At 38.4% G+C, this 21,183-nt stretch overlaps 1 protein-coding gene across 5 annotated transcripts in view; it reads left to right on the top strand.

The window, feature by feature from the left end:
- Positions 1–21,183, top strand: part of LOC149190588 (DNA ligase 1-like) — a 309,510-nt gene that overhangs the window by 40,274 nt on the left and 248,053 nt on the right. For all 5 annotated transcript variants that reach the window (XR_016256001.1, XR_016256000.1, XM_089412213.1 and 2 more), the window contains exons 3-4: positions 2,984–3,085; positions 3,171–3,275. Coding sequence is in view for 3 of the 5 variants with exons in the window: in XM_089412213.1 (XP_089268339.1) it covers positions 2,984–3,085; positions 3,171–3,275 (207 nt within the window). In the remaining 2 variants the exon portion in view is untranslated. The remainder of the gene's footprint in view (positions 1–2,983; positions 3,086–3,170; positions 3,276–21,183) is intronic.

Genomic DNA, 21,183 nt, shown 5'->3' with positions numbered 1-21,183 from the left:
TCTCGCTGTTGTGTGGATACTGGTTGGCAAGAGGCGAGAACATGTTCTTGGCGTCAATACGGAAGGGGGTTTCATGGGTTCCTTGATGCTTTTTAGGATGTCTACGGCGGTTGGGTATTGAGATGAAGCCTTCAGCATCTGTTTGAGGTTCAGAAGGATGAGCTTTGGAGGATTGATTTAGAGGGCAGTCTCTAAATAAATGCCCATGGGCATGACACTTACGGCAACGAAAGGGAATATGCTCATAATCTAAAGTTTGTTCCCATTCAAAGTCTTCGTGAAGGAGACTTACCGATTCCGCTAAAGTCTTGGTCAGGTGCATTTTGACGCAGATCCTGGCATATGAGGTAAACTTGCGCTTCTTTGTCTCTTCCGCTACTTTGATGAAGGTTCCTAGTCTGTTGCCAATGTCTGTAAGTGTGTCCTCCTTCCAATATTCCACTGGTAGACCATACATTCTGATCCAAACCGGAGCCCAGCTGAAGTCCTCCTTGTTTGGGTCAAAACGGGGCTTCCATTCTGTGAGATAAAGCCCAGAGGAGTTGAAAAAATAAGGGCCGCCTTCGAATACCTTGGTCTTATCTTCCAGACAGTTAAATATGGCTGTAAAAAAGCCCTTTGGTCCTAATTGCAGTGTCACCTGTCCCTTGGGTTTCCATTTGGATGCTATCCAGCCATTCAGGGCACGTTTTGTCGGCCAGAATCCCAAGAATTTGCCTATCAGAGCGTGGTCTTGCATGTACTGTATTTCTCCATTGATCCTGTGACTGGGCAGTTCGATCTTGATGCGCTCTGTCGATTTGGGAATGCAGGTAGCCGAAGTCGCCTTTGGCTGTGACGCAGAGCCTTCTGGAGCCTGTTCTGTGTCCGAATCCGTGGCTGCCACCTTGTCTGCAGGGATTTCGTACTCATGAGTTTTCCTATTCTTTTTCTCGCGATTGGTTTCAGGAGGGGGCGGCGGCGCATTTTTTTCTATTCCGCTGAAGGTATCATTCGAGGGAGGGGAGGCAGAGCCTTCCCCTCCTGCAGGCGCAGCCATCGAGGTGTGTCACTCGTAGACCGGCCTCTGGCCTTGCAAAGCCTGGGTTGTTCCTGTAAGTTTCAGAGATGGCGGCGGCAGGGGCCTGTACATCCGTGAGGTTGCAGAGCTCTAGCTAAAAACCTAATCACTATAAGTCACCCTAACTTGTTACCCAAGCTTCTCTAATCTTAATGCTAATCATTCTTGAATTCTCAATTAATATGTGGTCTTTATGAACATCTTAGGCCTTATTACATAATAAGAAAGTTACACATATATGTGGCCGTAATAAAAATCTTAGGCATTATCACATGCTTTGTAAGGTACATGTACATGTGTCCTCTATTAACATCTTAAGCCTTATTTTTTTCCAAGGAAACCTAAATGATTCCCCATATTTGTGAATGAAAAAATCCCTGGTGAAGTCATTGGTGCGGACTAGTGCACCTTATCTAGGGGGATTTGAACTTGGTAATTGTCACATAGCTAACTAGAGGCCAAACATCATTGGTGGCAATCGGTTGAGCTAATCTCCTCGGCTAATCTATTAGACCTTATTTTACCTTATTATATGCTTATGAAGGCACATTTTTCTCCTGTAGAAAACATCAGAACCTTTCTATTAAAATATAAAAGGATTGCATTTTGTACATGCCTTTATCCCTGGGTCTCGTAAGAAGACCAAAATGTCTAAAAACCTAAATAATCAACACAAGCATTTCAATTGTCCATCAATCTAAAAAAGCAACATAGGAATACCAGAAACATATTGTCACTACTTTCCAATATAAACCACAATCCAATATTTTAGTTTATAAGAAAACTATTCTATAATAGATTTTTTTTTTTTTTTTGGGTGTGTCGGGGGGGGGGGGTTGTGTGTGTGTGCTGTGGTTGTTCCTCAACCTCTCCCCATAAAATGATAATTTGCAACACCCTTGGATCTCTTGTGATGCCTTCCTTTGATAATCGATCTACTTCAGAATTAAACTCCATATACACGTTAAAAATATATCATTTCGAAGGAGATCTTTACTTCCTTTACCATTTGAACCCTACCATGAAGGGACAAGTTTAACTGGGCCTTTGATCTACCTAACCATCATACTATTAATAGTCTCCATATATAGAAATTTCATTGATCCTGTTTGTATTTTGGCAATCGTGTGATTTTTGGTACTTGCGATATTTGTATTTGTTAGACTGCTTTTTGTTTCTGATCTTTACATTGTTTTTATCCTGTGGAGTCATTAGTTATGTTGCTATACCTGAAAACAATAATCCTACATAACATGCTGTCTTGAGAACAACATAACCTGCTTTGTATACTCCAGTCTATGTTCTTATAGCCTCCATTACAAAAAGTTTCATGTCCACAAAATGGCTTGTACGTGTTGAATGTTTTAGGAGGAAAATATTGCTAGAATATCCTGAACAGTATGTCGCATGCATAAATATTAAAGAACCCCAAAGGTGGACATTTTGGATTTTCCTCTAGAAGATACTAAGTGAGGAATGGCTAGTAATCAGTATGTTGATTTTATACTATGGCAACCGTGAGGTACTTAATATTCCTATGCGGAATTATATTAAGGCAGGTGGAAGGAGGAAGGCCTTTTATGGAAGAGCCTTACTTGCAATGTGTATACTGCTAATTGGTTCAGTTTAAACATCAAAGACTCTATTTTTCTAGCGACTACTGCTAATAATACATATTTGTCTACACATAATTTTGTTTGTCACGTGATTTTTGGTACTTGCAATGTTTGTATTTGGCAACCATGTGTCTGGCCACCTATATTGATTAATAAAGTGGTGCTATGCAGCATTTCTTCATACTGTTTGATTATTGAAGTCCCTCAAACTGCTTATCTATTAGTAGACAAATATACATAAGCAACACTCATTCTGAGATTGATGTCACATGCTGTTAAAGCTGTTCTATATGCTTACTGTTAATAGGAATCTGGGAAGGAAAGTCAAGACAAGAAGAGGGCACGCATAAAGTCTCTTCTTGTAGCAGCAACAGACTGTGAACCCCAGTACTTGGTTCGCCTTCTTCAGGTGACTATCCACAACAATCCTACTTTGTGATATTCTGTAAAGCATTGCTTGTTTTGGCTTAGTTTTTACTGTACATTTGATGCAGGCAAAAATGCGTATAGGATTGGCAGAACAAACTGTCTTAGTTTCATTGGGATATGCAGCTGTGTATTCTGATGAGCTGCCAGTTGCCCAGTCCCGACTTGAAGAGGTTGCTTCAGATTTCTCACTTTTTTGTAAACAATGGCTTGATTTCTACTTAATTGTTTTTTTCGTCTTTAGTGTAAATAAACATGAACCTATTCTATATAGTGCATTTGTTTCAGTAATTTTATTGTTACAAAAGTTGTCCAAGTGTTCCCAAATCAAATTCTTCTTGGCAGAACAGATGAGCCAGATTGACTGTTAGGAAGTCAAACTTGCTGGCAGCTAGTATGACTTTCCGACAGTAAGTTTCATTTATAAGTATTCTTGGGTCAATTTCTGATCTGCAAGTACTCACCAAGTTTTTCATGGGTGATTGAGTTTGAGTGATAATCTGGCTGACAATCCTGGGGGGGCCTTTTAATATAATCCAAATAATAAAAATATCACTATTTTTCTTTTAAAAGCTAGCTGTATTTTCCCCAAGTTTTTGCTGAGACAGTCGAAACCTTACTCTCTGGCCATCCTGAGTTTTCTGCCTAGAAAAGTTTGTTTCTGATCTGAGTTTTTGTAACACTGGTAATTTGTAAGGTAGAGATGCTCTCTGTGGCAGGACTGCACTTAGTTCATGCTGTTGTTGGTTGCTTTTTTTTTTTAATATGTTATTTCTTAAAATATATATATATATATATATATATATTTTAAAATTTTTATTTCTTTTCTAGTAATTTTCCCCTAAAAAAATTGAAACTTTTTATTTTGTAGAAGTGTACTTTTTGCAGATGAAAGTTCCAGTATTTCGAGAGATTTTCATATCAAATCTAAATTTTTAACCTTCATTTCCTATATGCCTTGTCATTGATCCAAGGCTTTCAATGAGATTGTATTAAAGAAAATTCATTCTCTTCATAAATATACTATTTGGTTTTCTGTTCCAAAAAAACATAGAACTACAAGCAGACAGCCATATAAAAGCAGGTTTCCACCTAATTAACAATCTATTCAAAACCAATGTCACATGGTTCGGGTTCAAGTTCGGGTTCAACAATGATTAGGTTCAGTTTAAGTTCGAATTTTTTGATGAGGTTCGGATGAGGTTTGCCATTAGTTTCGTCTATATATATACATATATTTATTTTAAATGAATTATAGGATAAAATAGTAAGAAATCAACATCAATAAACATAAAAAATGCTGTCACAAACTTGGAAACTGCAAGGATAAATTACAAGCTTGAGTTGTGACATGAAGTTATGAGTTTTGATCTATGGATTTGGTCAATGGCTATGAGGTTCAATGAGGTTCGCCGAACCTCAAATTTTTTTTAAGGTTCGTTAAAATTTGAACCTCAATGTTAAAGTTCGACGAACCTTGTGACATAGTTCAAAACTATGCTATTTTAAGTCCAACACCGAACTCTGTGGCCTATACCATGCATAATATATTAATAAACCATAGTGAATAAGAACCAGTAACCACAGCCTCTACACAAACTTCAGTAATTGTTCAGAATTAAAAACAATTCATAACACAGTGCTTGATATTTGGATTGCTGGAAGACCTATGTCGTGCTTAATCTTCTGAATAGAGCCTGTTACCCACCACTTTGTGGGTGATATCTCCAAGAGAAATTTTTCTCCATGATGAGCCCTAGCCAGCAGCCAGCAGCGCCTTGATGCCTCCTACTAGCTCGTTGTGCCATTTCTTTGCCACCTGAGCCAGCCATGTGGTCCCTCACCCATCTGTATTGATCGTATGTTTGAAGGTGGGCTTCTCGAATCTAAAGGTATGTCTTGTCATTTGGTAATTGAATATTGGCTTTACTTATCATGGATACTTCTAGGTGTTGATTGATGGGGGGATTTGGCAGAAAGAGTGGGGTTCGTTTGTGCTCTTGTCCCCTTGATCTCTTTTGGTCGTTATCTTTGGATCTTAGTCCTGTGGGACCTCTTTTATTGACCATTTGGTTTTAGTGTGGTACTATTTGGAAACCCTGACTTTGGGTGCATGGTCCCGTTCCTTTCCTCGCATATATTACTCCCTTTCTACTCACTATACCCCATTCATCAGTTCTCCCACTTGTGTCCACATTTCCGTTCCGGGTCCACATAGGGCTAGCCTCGCTATCCCCTTGCCCCCACCTTGGGTCAGGCTTGGAATGATGCCCCAGAGGTTGAAGCAATTAAAAGAAAAAGAAAAAAGCATAATTGGTCACATTTAATAGGAAATTGTACCACAAAATGCAAAATATGGTCAGGGCAAAATAATTAGCACTTGGGCAAAAGCCAATGCATGAGCTCTACCCCATCCATGGCCATCACCTTGGTTGCATAGGCCCTAGATGAGCCTACTTTATCATTCGGGAACCCATGATTGTCCCAACCCCTGGAGGGCAATGAGTCACCCTACCTAAAGGAGTAATCATTGCTATATCCATGTAGCCTCAAATTCCCGGTAGCGCATTTCATCCCATAGTTGATTGTGCCACGTAGATACCTAAATAGATCTGTAGCAACAATCCAGTGTATGTGATGAGGCTCGACCATAAATTGACTCAATGTATTCACAACAAAGCATATGTTTGGACGACAGTTTACCAAGAACATCAGGGCTCCCACAAGTTGTCTATATTAAGAAGGCTTTGCCAATTTTGGTCAACAACGCTTCCACATAGCTTCTTGAAGTTGAGTTCCATCAGAGTAGACATAGACTTGCAATGCACCATCCCACATTTCTCGAGCACAATGTATTTTCCTTGAGAAATGAAAATATCACTTGGCTTTTGCCAGACCTCCAGGCCTAGGAAGTAGTGCATCAGTTCTAGGTCTTTCATCTCGAACTCGGAAGCCAACTCCCTCTTGCGTTGATAAATGGGAGGGTCAACACCTATTAGATTGAGATAATCTACATAAAGGACCAAAATGAGAGGCATGTCCTATTGAAACTTGAAGTATAGGTTAGGATCAACGTTGCTCCTCGTAAATCCCAGCTTCATAAGATAACTTTCAATCCTCTCGTACCAAGCCCTAGGGGCTTGCTTCAACCCATAGAGTGCTTTCTTCAACCTGCATACATGTGTCCTTCGAACCCTTGAGTTTGTTCCAAGTAGACTTCCTCCTTAAGCGAGGCATGTAAGAAATTAGTCTTAATGTCCTTTTGATGTAGGCTCCATCCTTGAGTGGTAGCTAGAGCAATAATAGATCAAATGGTTGTATATCGGGCAACCGGTGCAAATATCTTGTCATAGTCCACTCCTTCCTTTTGAGAGAAGCCTTGAGCAACGAACCCGACCTTGTATTTCTCATCACTTCCATCTGCTCCATGTTTGATTTTGTATAGCCATTTTGAGGTGACTACGAACTTATCCTTCCGCCTAGGCACCACATCTCGGACATCATTTTTCATGATAGATTCATACTCTTCATTCATTGCATCCTTCCGGACTTGGTGCTTTCCGGCTTCTTCGAATGTACATTGCTCAGTTTGAACAATAATACTCATTGCTGCTAAGTACCCTTGATACCTGTTTGACTTCCTACTTTCGCGAAATGTCCCTCTTGGAGCAATATGTTTTTTAGCACCTTCGAGGGTATCTTTGAGCCTCAAAGGTCTTTTCCTTGAGGTAGAGGGATCACCAGGAGGTGGATCAATGGGATCCATCGGGTCTTCAACATCGGGCATAGGGTCATTTTTTGGAGGTTCATCTTGTTTTTCTGAAGCATCATCATTATCCTTCCTTGGAATGGGGAGATCTCCTACTTTCCCGAGGGCACTGTCTTCATTGAAGGTGACATCATGGCTTACTTCCACATTACTTTGACCAGGCACATAGATTCTCTATGCCTTTGAATTTTCACTGTAGCCGACAAATGTACCTTTCTTTGCAAATGCTTCCAACTTGTTTCCTTTCTCTTTAGGCACATGAAAATACACAGGACAACCACATATTCTAAAATGAGAAACATTAGGTTTCTTACTAGTGAAAACTTCTTCGGGCGTCTTTAAATCCAGTGCTTGATGCAGGTTCCTATTTTGAACATGCACGACAATGTTGGCAACTTCTGCCCATAAGAACTTCGGTAGACCTTGATCATGGAGCATGGCACGAGCGACTTCCATAATTGTTCGATTCTTCCTTTCGGTAACTCCATTTTTCTCAGGAGTGTATGGAATGGTTGTCTCCCTCTTAATGCCAACCTATCTTCAAAAGTCATCGAATTCGTTTTATTCATATTCGGTTCCATTGTCGGTCTTCAATATTTTGATCTTCTTCCTTGTTGGATTTTCCACCAAGGCTTGGAAAGAACGAAACCATTTGAACACTTCATCCTTCTTCTTCAAGACATAGGTCCTTGTTTTGTGAGAGAAGTCATCCACAAAAATTGCATAGTACAAGTATCCTCCCAATGATGTTACAAGTAACATACCAAATAGGTTAGAATGGACCAATTGAATAATATCGGTAGTTTTGCTTTCACTTAGGGGAACAACCCCGACAAACTCCTCCATGATCCTTGTTGAACTCGGTCATACCTGTGGCCATCTTCCTTACCCTAGTTAAGGCTTTGCAATGAAGGTGGGCAAATCTCCGGTGCCATAATTTAGATTGAAGTGAAGCATCACAAGTCAAGGCTCCTAAAGGACTTGCTCCAACTTGATAGAGATCATCAACCCTAAATCCAAGTGTGAAAGCATCTTTAGGGTTTCCTTGCCAAATACGTACCTTTCCATCAATGAATGCTATCTTGAAGCCTTTATCTTCCATCGCAGAAATAGACACCAGGCTCTTCTTCAAATTAGGCACATACAATGCTTCTTGTAGATGAATGGTTTGACCTTGATTCAAGTGAGGAGTGACAATACCTATTCCTTTCACGAGGTAGGTGGCATTATCTGGAAGTATGATCTCCAAATTAGTCTTCTTTTCAATCAAATTTGAGAGGGACTCTTTGTACCCAGTGAAGTGCCTTGTGGCTCCACTATCAATCAACCAATGATCCAAAGTATCCGGAGGAGAAGCAATAGATAGAGCGGAAATAAGATAAAACTCCTTTTGTTTTTCTACAAGACAAGAGACCACTAGAGAGACCACCAGTATTTGGCTCAAGCTAGGGAAAAACTCCAAGATGGGGAAAACCCTTGATCAATTCTTCTTGTTATAAATATCAAATGTTCAATAGAGAGAGAGAGAGTACAATAATACAAAGTCAAAGTATCAACAGTTCTACACCTTTGGCTTATTTTGTACCCAGTTCGGTACTTACGGTTTTGCACCCAATTCGGTACTTCTGGTTCTGCACCCAGTTCGGTTCTTCTGGTTCTGCACCCAATTTGGTACTTACGGTTCTACACCCAGTTCGGTACTTATTCTAGAAGTGCTAGATATATCAAGAAGAGAGAGAGATAGAAGTGTGTTGAGTGATGATGTCCCAAATGAGTGAGAGGTCACTTGTATTTATACAAGTCGATGAGGGTGACGTGACACGTGCATTGGGCTTCATGAGCCTACATGATGATGTGGCCAACTTGCACAATTTGCACATGTGTGGGCATAAATTCAAAAGCACACTTCCGCTTGTCCAAATTAGATGATGTTATATCAATTTTGGTCCTCTCGAAAATAGGAATTTAATGCAATCATCATCTGCAACAAATGAGTTGTCCCAAGGTGGCATTTGGCCCTAGTTGCCAATTTTAACACCTATGGATTGGTCGAGGAGATTGATCTCGAGTTCTCTCCCTTAGGTCGTGGACCGAGAGACCATGTTTGTGGTCGGGGAGATGTACCCTTTACATATGATTAATATGGCCTCATGAACAATGTTGATTGATCCCATGATTAATAGGGTACTGATAATTATAAGCAGAGGGTTGTGGCTTGTGGGATGAGTTTGATGCTATGTATCTTTCCTTATGACGAGACTGTTGATCTCTCCCTTAGGCTGTGGTTGAGATAATTATGGATTGGTTAGGGAGATTGATCTTGATAGAGAGAGACTTGTACATTTGATCTCTCCCTTGGGTGTTTACTGGGAGACCTATGGTTTGGTCGGGGAGCTTGATCTTGTGAGAGAGAATGAAAAGTACCTCCTTGGGTAAGAGGGAGTGGTGGAATTATAGTAGCCATGGTTGGTATTTTCATCATATGAAGAAATAGAAAATTTGAATTTATATTATTGCTCAAGTCAGCCTCCTATTGTTCAAGTAGGCTGGGCCCCTTAGAGGCACCCATTCAACCCTCTTTGAAGACTATATAAAGGAGACCACTTCTCATTTGGGACATCGATTTGTGTCTTGGTTATCTCTAATCCAACAAAGTTAGAAGCAAAAGAAGGGAGGGGGGCGGAAATCGAAAGGAGGGCTTGGCACTTGATCTTGTTATTGGTTACTGGTTTGGCTGTTTTCTTGATATTGTTATTTTTGATGAATTGATGAACATTGAACTTTCTCTCTCATAAGGAAAGATTTGTGGGTATTCCGCTTGTGGGTTTTGCCTTGTCCTTAGGCTTAATTTTTGTGTGTCTAGTCTCATAGTTATTTTCGACCGCTCTTTCATGTTTATTGGTGGAAATTTTCTTTTGTGTAAATGCGTAATGATATTGGATGTTGTATATATAATTAATGCTAACTGATCATTGGAAGTAGTTATCTATGGAAGAAAATTGTTCTAGCTTGTTTGCCCTTGAAATATAAACATAGATGATAGTACAACTTGTCCCTCTTGATTACGAATCACTTTGGGAGAGAATCCTCTTATCATAGGCTTTGCTTCGTTATTCTCAATGCTTTCATCTACTGCTAGAGCATTGGTAGCCTTTATGATGTACTTGCAACCCTCATGAGGAGGTCATGGAAGAAACAATTATGACTTAGCAAAAGAGATAAGACAAGAGTTTTACTAATAATAAAACACTAATAGTCAAGGATGAGAGATATAAAGTAGTTATCTTTTGAGGATTGTAGGGAATTGTCAACTCCTCCTTGCTCCTAATTTTCTCGCAGAATCATCAACTCCTTCTTGCTCCAAGCCTACTTATGGAATTGTCAAAATTTTATTTGCAATTTATCAACCTAGTAAAACATGCCCTTATCATTCGCTACTATTTGTAGAATCATCAACTCCTTGCTTGAAGCCTACTTGCGAAATGACAAAATTCTATTTGCAATTTTATCAACCTAGTAAAGCATGTCCTTATCATTAGCTGCTAATGCTTTTGTAGTGTCATTCTTGGATTTCTTTTGATGTGGATGCTCATCATCATCATTGCCCTTCTTCTTCTTATCATTCTTCCCATCAGTGCATTGATTTTTATAATGACGAAACTTGTGGCAATGAAAACATTGGATATTCTACTTTTCTTGAGGAGTTGGTCTTCTACTTGCATTACTTTGAAACTTTCCAAAATTTCACCTCTCTCTCGTTTTTAGAGTGGGTTGTAAGTGTTTGAGAGTCACCATCTTGAGCTCTTGGAATCTTCCCCTTTGAGACAAATCTAGATTCTTCTCGAATACATGAGGTCTATATATCCCCAAAACCACGAATCTTTTCTTTGCTACAAATACTAGATGCAAACAAGTCAGACGAGTCAACGAAACCATTAATTGTTGTAGTCACAAGTTCTTTATGAAAACAATTTCATCAGTTGCTTGAAGTTGATTTCTTAGTTGAGAGATCCTCATGTAATATGAGGCCACAATACATCTGTTTTCATTTTAACGTCACGAAGCTCATTCTTCAAACTCATTGCTTCGCCAACGTTGTTGATGGTATATAATCGAACCAGGGCATTGTACATCTTCTTTGAGCTCTCAAGATTTGAGACATATTGAATCAGATGATCCCTGATAGACTCTACAATAATACTCATGGATGTGATGTCATCCTTCTTATATTTTGCTGTTCCTTCATTATCTGTAGGTTCAATAGCCTTCCCTTCACAAGATCCAAAACATCACGCTTTGCAATAATGAGGTCAATCCTTGTTTTCCATGCCTTGAAATTTGTAGCTCTAATTAGTTTCGGTCTTCATAATTGTCAATATACTCAAATCATTATGTGTATGATTATATCTTATATTACAAGAAAAAGAAGAAAGAAAAATATTATTTATAGCATGGGTTTCATGCTTCATTTTGATGGTCATCTAGGTTAAGCATGTTCTTCATGCTTTTAGGGTTTGTGATGTCAAAAGAATATTTTTCTTGAGTCAAAACAGTCTTTACCATTTATATAAGACCCTATCGAGCAAGTTGTAACATGTAAAATATATGGATTTTGAGTCTAGGAAGTTCTAGAAACCTCCAAGCACAAGTCGTCCTAGAAGAGGTTATTCAACCTCATAAAAAGGCTATAAATGCAGGTAGCTTCGACCTCATTTGATCACCAATTCGAGATCTCTCATCAAGAATTTTGATCTGAAGCTGATGACATCAAGGAAGCAATTGCGAAGGTCTAGAAAGCAAGAAGACTTAAAGAAGAAAGAAGAAAAGTTTGTTTTTGTGTCTTACTCTCTCACACATGCGAAAGTTAGGGTTTTTGCAACTTTAAGGAAGGCCGAAAATTGCAGTTTTGAATTGCAGATCCAAGTTGTAGGAGAGACAGATACTCTGATTTGGTTTAGCTTGACCTTGGAGACCTTGGCTTGTTTGAAGGAAGACTTCTTGAAGAATTGTCACATGCCTGAATTAGGGTTTCTGCAGCGACTACAAAGCCGAAGTTGTAGGTCAAAGCTGGGGGTTGAAGTTGAAGCAAGATTGATTCTAGTTTTCTTAGACATAACTGAAAGAGCTTCTTGGAGGGCTCACTTGGTGTTTGGAGGAGGATTTGGTTTAGGGTTTGGGTCTTGGTTTTCTCATTTCAAGCATAATCTATAAGAAGAGGAGTTTTTATGGGTTTTCCCCTTGGAGGGGTTTGGCCATGGCTTGGAGCCTATATCTTGTGTTTGTTGTCTTTGCTAGTTTTGCTCTTGATAATTGTTTTTTGAAAAGATCTAATATAAAAACATAAGAAGATAACTAAAGTTCACACACAATTATTAAGTTTAAGGAGAATTTGAATTAATAGTTACCCTGTTGCATTCTCCAACACTTCCAAGTTGTTGTTTGTCTTCATAGAGGAACCCATTGTCATAGATAAACAATCATATTGCAGATGTAAGTCTCTTCAAGAGTGATCTCAATGCCCTTTTCCTTCACCAAACCTCTAATACCATGTTGATTTTTCAAGTGCAATAGATACAAGCACTAATTTCTATAAAATTTAAATTGGTAATTACTTCCAATGATGTAGATATTCTTTTAACACTTTTAGTTTATCATTATGCAATTACACTTCAGAAATTCAACCATAAAAGTATTAGGATAGCAAAGATCACAATGCACAAAAATAGCACGAGATTTACCTTGGGGAAACCCACTTGTGGTTTTCCTTAGAGAAATTGTTCAGTTCAAGAAGAGATACATCTCTTCAGGGATGAAACTAAATCTTCCATTCCCTAACGGGAAAGTAACATTTCTTGAGTTCACCTTTCAAACAATAGGTGTTATGTGAACAATGATGGTAACGTAGGGGAGAAGACTTCATGTCCAAGTGCCATGGTCAAAGGGACCGACATGATGGGCATCCACAACCTGAGTGAATAGATGTAAGGAGGGAACGATCGTGGATGCATGAGTTACCAACTCGACCTTGATTTTTCTTTGTATTATTGCTTGTAGCTCAAAGTGTTAGAGCTTGCTTTGTATGATGTATAACAATTGTATTACTCTTTAATGACGAGGCAACTCATTGCCCATTGGGATTGGGACATGCAAGGGTTCCTTTAATGATGTATAGGAGCCATATGGTGCTCATGAGTCGGGTCATGGCCATATATGGTGAGGTAGAGCTCATGTTGGGCTTTTGTGCACCTGCTAATGTGTATGTCTCATCCATCTTTTGGATTTTGATGTTCTTTTGATTTTTATTTTGTGGCCATTGCACACATTTTCCTTTTCTTTTAGTTGCATCAACCTCCCAAGGCAAAGTTCCGGGCCTTACCCAGGTATGAGGATGTATGGATGCCAAATCCCATAGAACTAATGGTTAGTTGAACCCGAAGAATGGAGGTGGAATATAAGGCTTATAATGTAAGATGGAAATTGGTGAGTATGGAATCGAGATAGGTGGAACACATTATTTTAATTAGGGCTTCCTAAATAGTGCCCCTCTTACATGCATTGGGCCATTAGGGGAGGCCCCATTGGACTAGGATTGAAGATTAACCCTCCATTTCAGGTGAGGGAACAAGATCATTGTCAAAACTAATTGAGTTTTTTCACTCATATACCTCCAAAGCTAGAGTGCGGCTTAATAACTAGGCCTTGAGTGTGTCCCGATGTCTAGGGTCAATGTATATTATCATGCTAGTGTTGAAGAATGTAACTAGGTTCGGTCTTCATAATTGTATTTGAGTTACAAATTGTAACTTACAATGAATCAAATAATTTTATTACTATTATTATGACTTATTAAAGCATGGGTTTCATGCTTTGGTCATCATGTTTTAGGTCAAAGTCCCCATTGAATACTTCTAGGATTTATTATGAGTCATTAGAGTCATTGTCCTTTTAAAGAGATCCTTCTTGGGCTTTTGAGTCATGTAAAGAGGTTTATTATTGAGTCAAATAAGGTATATGTCACCTCCACACCGAGTTGGCCTTAAAGAGATCAAGTCGACCTCAAAAAGATCAGGTCGACCTCAAACTGGGTAATTCAACCTCACCAGAAGTCTATATATTGGAGCAGTTCGATTCCATTTGGAACACTCACTCTCTCTCACACAAGTTCAATATCGAGAAGAAAGAGCTGGAGAAGTGCGAAGTAGGAAAAGAAGGCTAAAAGGAGTGTGAAGTAGGAAATAAGGTTAAAAGGAGTGCGAAGTTGGAGAAGAAGAAAGAAAGGGTGAAGATTGAAATTTTGGGCTATCTGTATCCCTCTCGTGTGGATTCCTGTAGGAGACCGTGTTAGAAAATGTTACTATGTTCGGTCTTCATTATTGTATTTGAGTTATCATGTAATGTACTTGTCAAAAGAACAAAGAAATTAATTTATTATTATTATTATTATGACTTATTAAAGCATGGGTTTCATGCTTGGGTCATCATGTTTTAGGTCGAAGTGCCCATTAAGGACTTCTAGGATATATTCCAAGTTAATACAGTCATTGTACCATTAAAGAGACCCATCTTGGGCTTTTGAATCATGTAAAAAGGTGTAGTATTGAGTAAAAAATGAAGTATGTTGCCTCCACACCTCAGCCTTAAGATGATCAAGTTGGCCTCAAGGAGGGCTATTTGACCTCACTTACAGGCTATAAGAGAAGCAATTCGAATTCATTTGGAGGGGATCATCTCAAGCAAGTTCGATATCTCTTTGGAAGCTGGGAAAAGTGCGAAGTGAAGGAAGAGGGCTAAAGAAGTGCGAGTTTGGTTAAGGTGAAAGAAGAAAGGAAATCAAAATTGTGGTGCATCTCTCTCTCCCCCTAGTGCCCTAGATTGGAAGATTGAAGTTCTCTTGTTGATGACGCTGACAGTCGCTGTTGCTAGAACAAGTATAGGTCGAAGTTGCTGTTGTTGGGTGCTCTTGCCTCAAGAAGTTGTATTGCGCCAAGATCAAAGTCTTTCAGCCAAGATCAAGGTATCCCAAGCAAGGTCGAAGTTGTTGGGTCCAAGAAAGCGCTGGTACTACTGCCAGGTCAAATAGAATCATTTGCAAAGGAAGAGGAAGGCTGACTTGGTGTGGAGGAAATTTTGTGTCAAGGTTTAGAGTCTTAGTTTATCTCAGGATAACTATTGAAGGAAGAATTACTGACTGGGTTTCCCCCTAGAGAGGGGCTTTGCCCTCGCTGTGTGCCTATATCTAATTTCCATTGATTTATGTGCATTTGCTTTGGTAATTGCTTGATGAGCTAAAAGGGAAGAAGATATAAAGGAAATCTAATAAGAAATGAACAACATCATAAGTAATTATCAAATATAAGAAAATCTTTTTGCCTTTTTGATTTTCTAACATGGTATGAGAGCTAAGGTGAAGAAGGAAAAAGGTAGTTTGAGGATCTATTGAAAGGAGTCTAAGAAACCTCAAAAAGTTGAGCAAGAGGTCATATTAGGAGATCTTGTAAGAAAAGAAGCTTACTACCTTCTAGAAAAATGTCTAACACAATAAAGGGAGAGAACAAATTAGAAGGAGCATCGAATTACAGGTCATGGAAGAAAAGAATTGATCTTATTCTTGAAAAGGAACAAAGTCCTGGATTTGGTCAGAGGAAAAGTAAAGAAACCTATCGAAGGATCGAGTGATGCAAATAAAATGAAGTTTAGAGAGTCAAATTTTTTGGCTATGATACTAGTGGTAGAAGGTATAGCTCAAGAAATGTATGAAGCCTTATCAAAATTGTTCACTATCAAGAACATTGGTCAAGTAGCAAGTCTTAAAAATGAACTAAGGACCACAAAAATGACAAAAGATGACACTGTGGCTTCCTTCTTTGTAAGGATAACTAGAATTAGAGATGACCTTCAAGCCATAGATGAGATTGTACCGGAAAAAGAGGCTAGTGATTCCTTCATTATTGGGATTGCCACCAACTTAGAGTGCTTTTGCTTCAGGGAATCAACATTTGGAAAGAAACTCCATCATTCAAACAATTATGGAATGCCTGCAGCCAAGAAGAGATGAGAATCTCATTAGTAACCAATAATGAAGAAGAGGGTTTCAAATGCATACTTTGCTTATGACAAGAAAGGAAACTTCAAGAAGTGAAAAGGGCCAAGAAGGAAGGTAGAAATGTCCAACATAGAATGCTGCCATTGCCTTAAAATGGGTCACTATAAAAGTGATTGTCTTGACAATCCAAAGAATAAGAAAAGGAACAAGGAACAAGCTAATGTTGCTAAAGAAGAATCTCCAAAGAATAAAGCCAAAGAATAAGATATAAGGGAACTACACTATTAAGTCCTTTACTCTAAGCTTTAGTCGTTTCATTTTTGATTTATAGTATTTGTAGGTTTAACATATTTTGGAAAAAAACATTTTTGAATTGTTTTTATAAGGTTATAGGTATCCCTTGAGTTTGTAGGAAGCCCTCACCTACTTCCAAAGATAAGTATCTCACTCCTTGTATTACCTTTTCATTTTTGGTTTCCTTTACTTATCTAAGTTTGTTTGTATTAAATACTAATCACATTTGTATTCATATTTTCCTTGTTTAGGAAAAGCTTGCTGAATACTCAAGGATTATGGAAGAAGGCCTCACAAGACAAAGCATTGGAATTACAAGGTTTGTTAAGAAACAAAAGGTATGCCTTAGACTATAAGTTTTTCTCTCTTCATGATAAAGGTATATTCATTCTTGATAAACTATTCTACATTACTAACATTATTGTGTCTAGCTCTCTTGAATCATAAAGATTCTTGATTGGGTGATTCATCATTATATAAATCTACCCTCATCATATCTTTAATTATTCTTGTGGAACCCTAAAAAGGCTCTTTGCAAAACCCTAACTTAAGGGTATGTTGAAAATAATGTATGAAACCCTAGCCTACTTAGGGTTATTGATCAAGTATAAAGAAAATGTTTGATGGTTTGATGATGTCATGTTTGGGGTTTTCATATGGTTATGAAAACCCTAACTTTTTAGTGTTGCATGGTGATGTCTGAAATCCCAAACCTTTGAAGTATTGATAAATTAGGGTTTGTTGTTGAAATCCTAGATCTTTAAGGTTTGGTAGAGTTTATGAGCAAGACCCTTATTTTAGATAATTTCCTACGAATGAAACCGAGGCATATGGTTGCCCACCTAATGAAATATGTTAGATGTCTGAATATGTTTGTGTCATTGAGTTTTACTAGCATATGTTGTTATAATATGCTTGTGCATGATGATGGAATCCTAGATCTATGCGTTGACCTAATTGTTGATGGTCATAAGTCTTAGGGTTTGGAACTAGGCCCTAGTCAAAGTTTGATTCTCTAGGATGATAATGTTTGTGAATTCTAGGGTTTTGTAACTAAACCTTAATAGAAGTTCAATTCTCTAATATATGATGACAGTGTGATATTCTGAGATTTATGAAAGATTGTTGAAATTTGAAATTGAGTTGTGATTGGTTTTGATTGTTGAAGCTTAATGGCTCATGTATGAAATCTATGATCTTGCACTAAATCCTAGTAGAAATCCAACATATGAATTCAGAAAGGTTTTAGATGCATTGTTGAATTATACTTGTTTGAATTGTTTCTAGGATTTGCTATATGTTATAAAAGAATTTGTCATATTGTTGAAAGAGATATTGCAGCCCTAGATATAATGAGATTGATATCTTGTCTAAGCTACTCATGTGATTTAGGGTTTGTAACAAAGCCAGGGCAAGAAGTTGAAATATAGAAGTATAGTCTCTTGCTGATTATGTACCTAACTAAGTCTAGGAATTTGATGTATAAAGTCTAATGCTTCCATTATTGTATGATGTGGTTAACTTCATGCTTCTATAGATTTGGTTGAACTTGCTATCTAAGTTGTGCTGGTACATAATCTTCAAGATGGTGAAGATGTTCGTAAATTAAAAGATAAGCATGATGAAGAAAGTTGTATGAATGATGATGGTCATGATGATTCTGCTAAGAAGGATGGAAGCCATGAAAGATTCTCCGATGTTACAAACAAAAGTTGAGCTCCCTAAGTTAAGAGGGAGCTTGGATAAAATAAATCTCCCTAGTTAAGAGGGAGCCTGGATAAAATAAATCTCCCTAGTTAAGAGGGAGGGCATATCATAGTCATGATGGATACCTTGAAAGAAGAAATTGGAGAATGCATTTTGAGGTGTTGTTAAAAGGAGGAACGCTGGTTTTGGTTGCTGCATGTGAAGTAGGAAAGGAAGATAAATGATTAAGGAAACCTTTGTCAAGTTTTTGTTTGGGAAACCTCGAAGGCTTATTGTGATGAATTATGAGGCAACATCAAGAAGTTGGAAGACCCCAAAGGTTTGTGTTTACTCATGAATATTTGAAAGTTTGTTACTAATTGAGGTTGTGATTGTTCAGGTGAATCTCTCGAAGTTTTTGAAAAGGCATGCTTAAGGTTAGAGAGATTTGATATGTTGAGGCTTTGTGTGTCAGACACATTGCCTGGGAGGACATCAGGCCAACACTATGTGTTGATGTCTAGATCTTGAAGAAGGAAGGGTGGCGTTGGTCATAGAGCTCTGACCTCGAGTATGCTGGATCCCTGGGTTGATGATTAGCAAGTAAGCCTGATGGTACGTAGACCAATGTTTTACAACTCGGACTCGGACTCGGACTCGGCCGAGGATCGACTCGGACTCGGACTCGGACTCGGTAATGACTCGGCCGGCTCGATTTCAATGACTCGGTCGTTGTAAAAAACACATTAAATATTTATTTTTTTTATAAAAAAACATAATTTTAAATATTTTAAACATAATTTTAAAGATTTTCATTCAAGTTTCCAAACACACAACATTATAATATACATGGAAGACAACCATTCAATTCCATATTAAGAGGTGAGTCACATAAATGAACATTTCACACGGTTATATCCAGTAGATAGAAGGTTCAAAAATCAAATGCTGAATCAGGTTTCCCTAAAGCTGCCTGAATTAGTTTGCTGAAAGACTTTAAAGAGCCATGCACTTGAGTATTTGACTAGCATTTAATCTTTGCCTTGTGTCAGACAGTTAATTTTGATTGTGTCAGACAATTAACTTTGATTCCTTTAATCTTCAATTTGTTATAGAGTCCACAGACTAGTATGACCAAGAGTGCCAGCTTTACATCCTGGAAATTAATAAGTTTGCGTGTTTTTCATTTTACCCAACAGATCATATCTGAAGGTTGTGCAAAAATGTTTGCAAGGATACCGTCAAATACTGATTGTGGTATAGGCATCTATGGTGAATGAGGATACCATGAGATAGTGGTAAGCAAGAGGTCACTGGGCAAGCAAAAAAATGTGAATGGCAAACTAACAGGAAAGATTGGAACCTTAAACAACAAGAAATGAAGCACAATGTAGCAAAAGAGTGCATAGAGTGTGTAAGATTGCATCACATTGGCTATTTGAGTGTGATTTTCTTTTGATGTGCAACCCCACTGATGCATCCAAGTGAAAATTTGCTTGACCCCTACTTACCTTTACCAAATATCAGCAAAAACATGATTTTTTTTTATTAAAATCGCTGCCCAGCCGTCCTTTCCATGACTCGGCCGAGTCAATACCGACCCGGCCGGGTTGACCGAGTCAGCAATGACTCGGCCGAGTCATTGGATGACTCGGCCGAGTCATTGCTGACTCGGTCAGCCGAGCCGGGTCATGGGCCGGGTCAAGCTGTGGGCTAATGAAACGGTCCGAAACGGCCGTTTCCGTTTCAACCCGCCCGTTTTGTAAAACAATGACGTAGACTGGCTGAAAGCTTTAGTCCATCTTAGTCCCACTCGGATAGATTGCCCTAGTCAGGAATCTAGTCCGTGACACCGTGAGTGCCTAAATTGTTGAAGGACGTTGGATAGATTGTCCTGGTCAGGAATCTAGCCCATGGCATTGTAGTGCCTAAACTCTTCATAGTGCATATGTTTTGAGAACTTCCATGTACTTGTATATGTAAGTATGAATACCTCCCTAGTTAAGAGGGAGTGTTGAAGAATGTAACTAGGTTCGGCCTTCATAATTGTATTTGAGTCACAATGAAATGTACTTATGAAAAATAATTTTATTATTATTATTATGACTTATTAAACCATGGGTTTCATGCTTGGGTCATCATGTTTTAGGTCAAATTCCCCATTGAGGACTTCTAGGCTTTATTCCGAGTCATTGTCCATTCAAAGAGACCCTTCTTGGGCTTTTGAATCATGTAAAAAGGTTTATTATTGAGTCAAATAAGGTATTTGTAACCTCCACACCAAGTCGGCCTCAAACTGGGTAATTCGACCTGACTATAAGTCTATATGTGGGAGTGATTCAAATTCATTTGGAACACTCACTAACTCTCACTCAAGTTCGATATCCAAAAGAAATAGTTGGAGTAGTGCGAAGTTGGAGAAGAAGAAAGAAAGTGTCAAGATCAGAATTTTGGGCTATCTATCTCTCTCTCGTGTGGATTCCTCTAAGAGATCGAAGCCTCTCTTGTCAAGTCGAAGTTGCTGTTGCTGCTAGTTGCTGGGTTGAAGTTGCTGCTACAAGTTGTTGTTGCTAGGTGGAAGTTGTTGTTGAAGGGTTATCATCTGCAAGAATGAAGAAAGGGATGACTTGGTGCGGAGGAAGTTTGTGTCTAGGTCAAGAGTCTTGGATTATCTCAGGAAGTTATCAAGGAAGAGTTGTTGATTGGTTTTTCCCCTAGATAGGGGTTTTGACCTGGCTGTCTGCATATTTCTGGTGTCTGTGATCTTTGTTCTATTGTTTTGGTAATTGCTCTATGAACTAAAAGATAAAATAAGAACATAAAGATAAGAATGTCACTAGTAATTATCTATATAAAGAAAATCTTTCTGCCTTTTTGATTTTCTAACAGTTAGGTCATGTCCAGAGTCTTACAACATTTGATTGTCCTTGTAGGAATTTCTAAATAATTAAAATTTCTACAAGACAAGTTTTTTAATTAGTTTTATATGTAATAATCAATTTAAGTGATACTAGGAAATGGTGGCATGTGGGTGCTCAAAATTCATGCTTAAAGCATCAACATTATCCCAATGTTGACTTTGGGGGGCCAATAATGATTATTTCCCTATGAAATCCCACTTTTACTCATAAAAGTGGAGAAAAGGACAGGAAAATTGCAAAAATTAATAAGTGGGGACATATCAAAGTCATGTTCCAAGCCAAAGGAGTGTGACCAACACTTAAGTGGAGTGATGTGTCATCAAAAGGATGAGTTAATTGCTGATTAGGAGGCCACCTCAGGTAAGGGC

Source organism: Pinus tabuliformis, chromosome 3_1 (genome assembly GCF_031772625.1).
Source record: "Pinus tabuliformis cultivar Carrire ecotype Pingquan chromosome 3_1, CPIR1, whole genome shotgun sequence".
Taxonomy (NCBI): domain Eukaryota; kingdom Viridiplantae; phylum Streptophyta; class Pinopsida; order Pinales; family Pinaceae; genus Pinus; species Pinus tabuliformis.
Note: the sequence above shows the minus strand (reverse complement) of the source record. Positions and strands in the feature narration are given on the sequence as shown.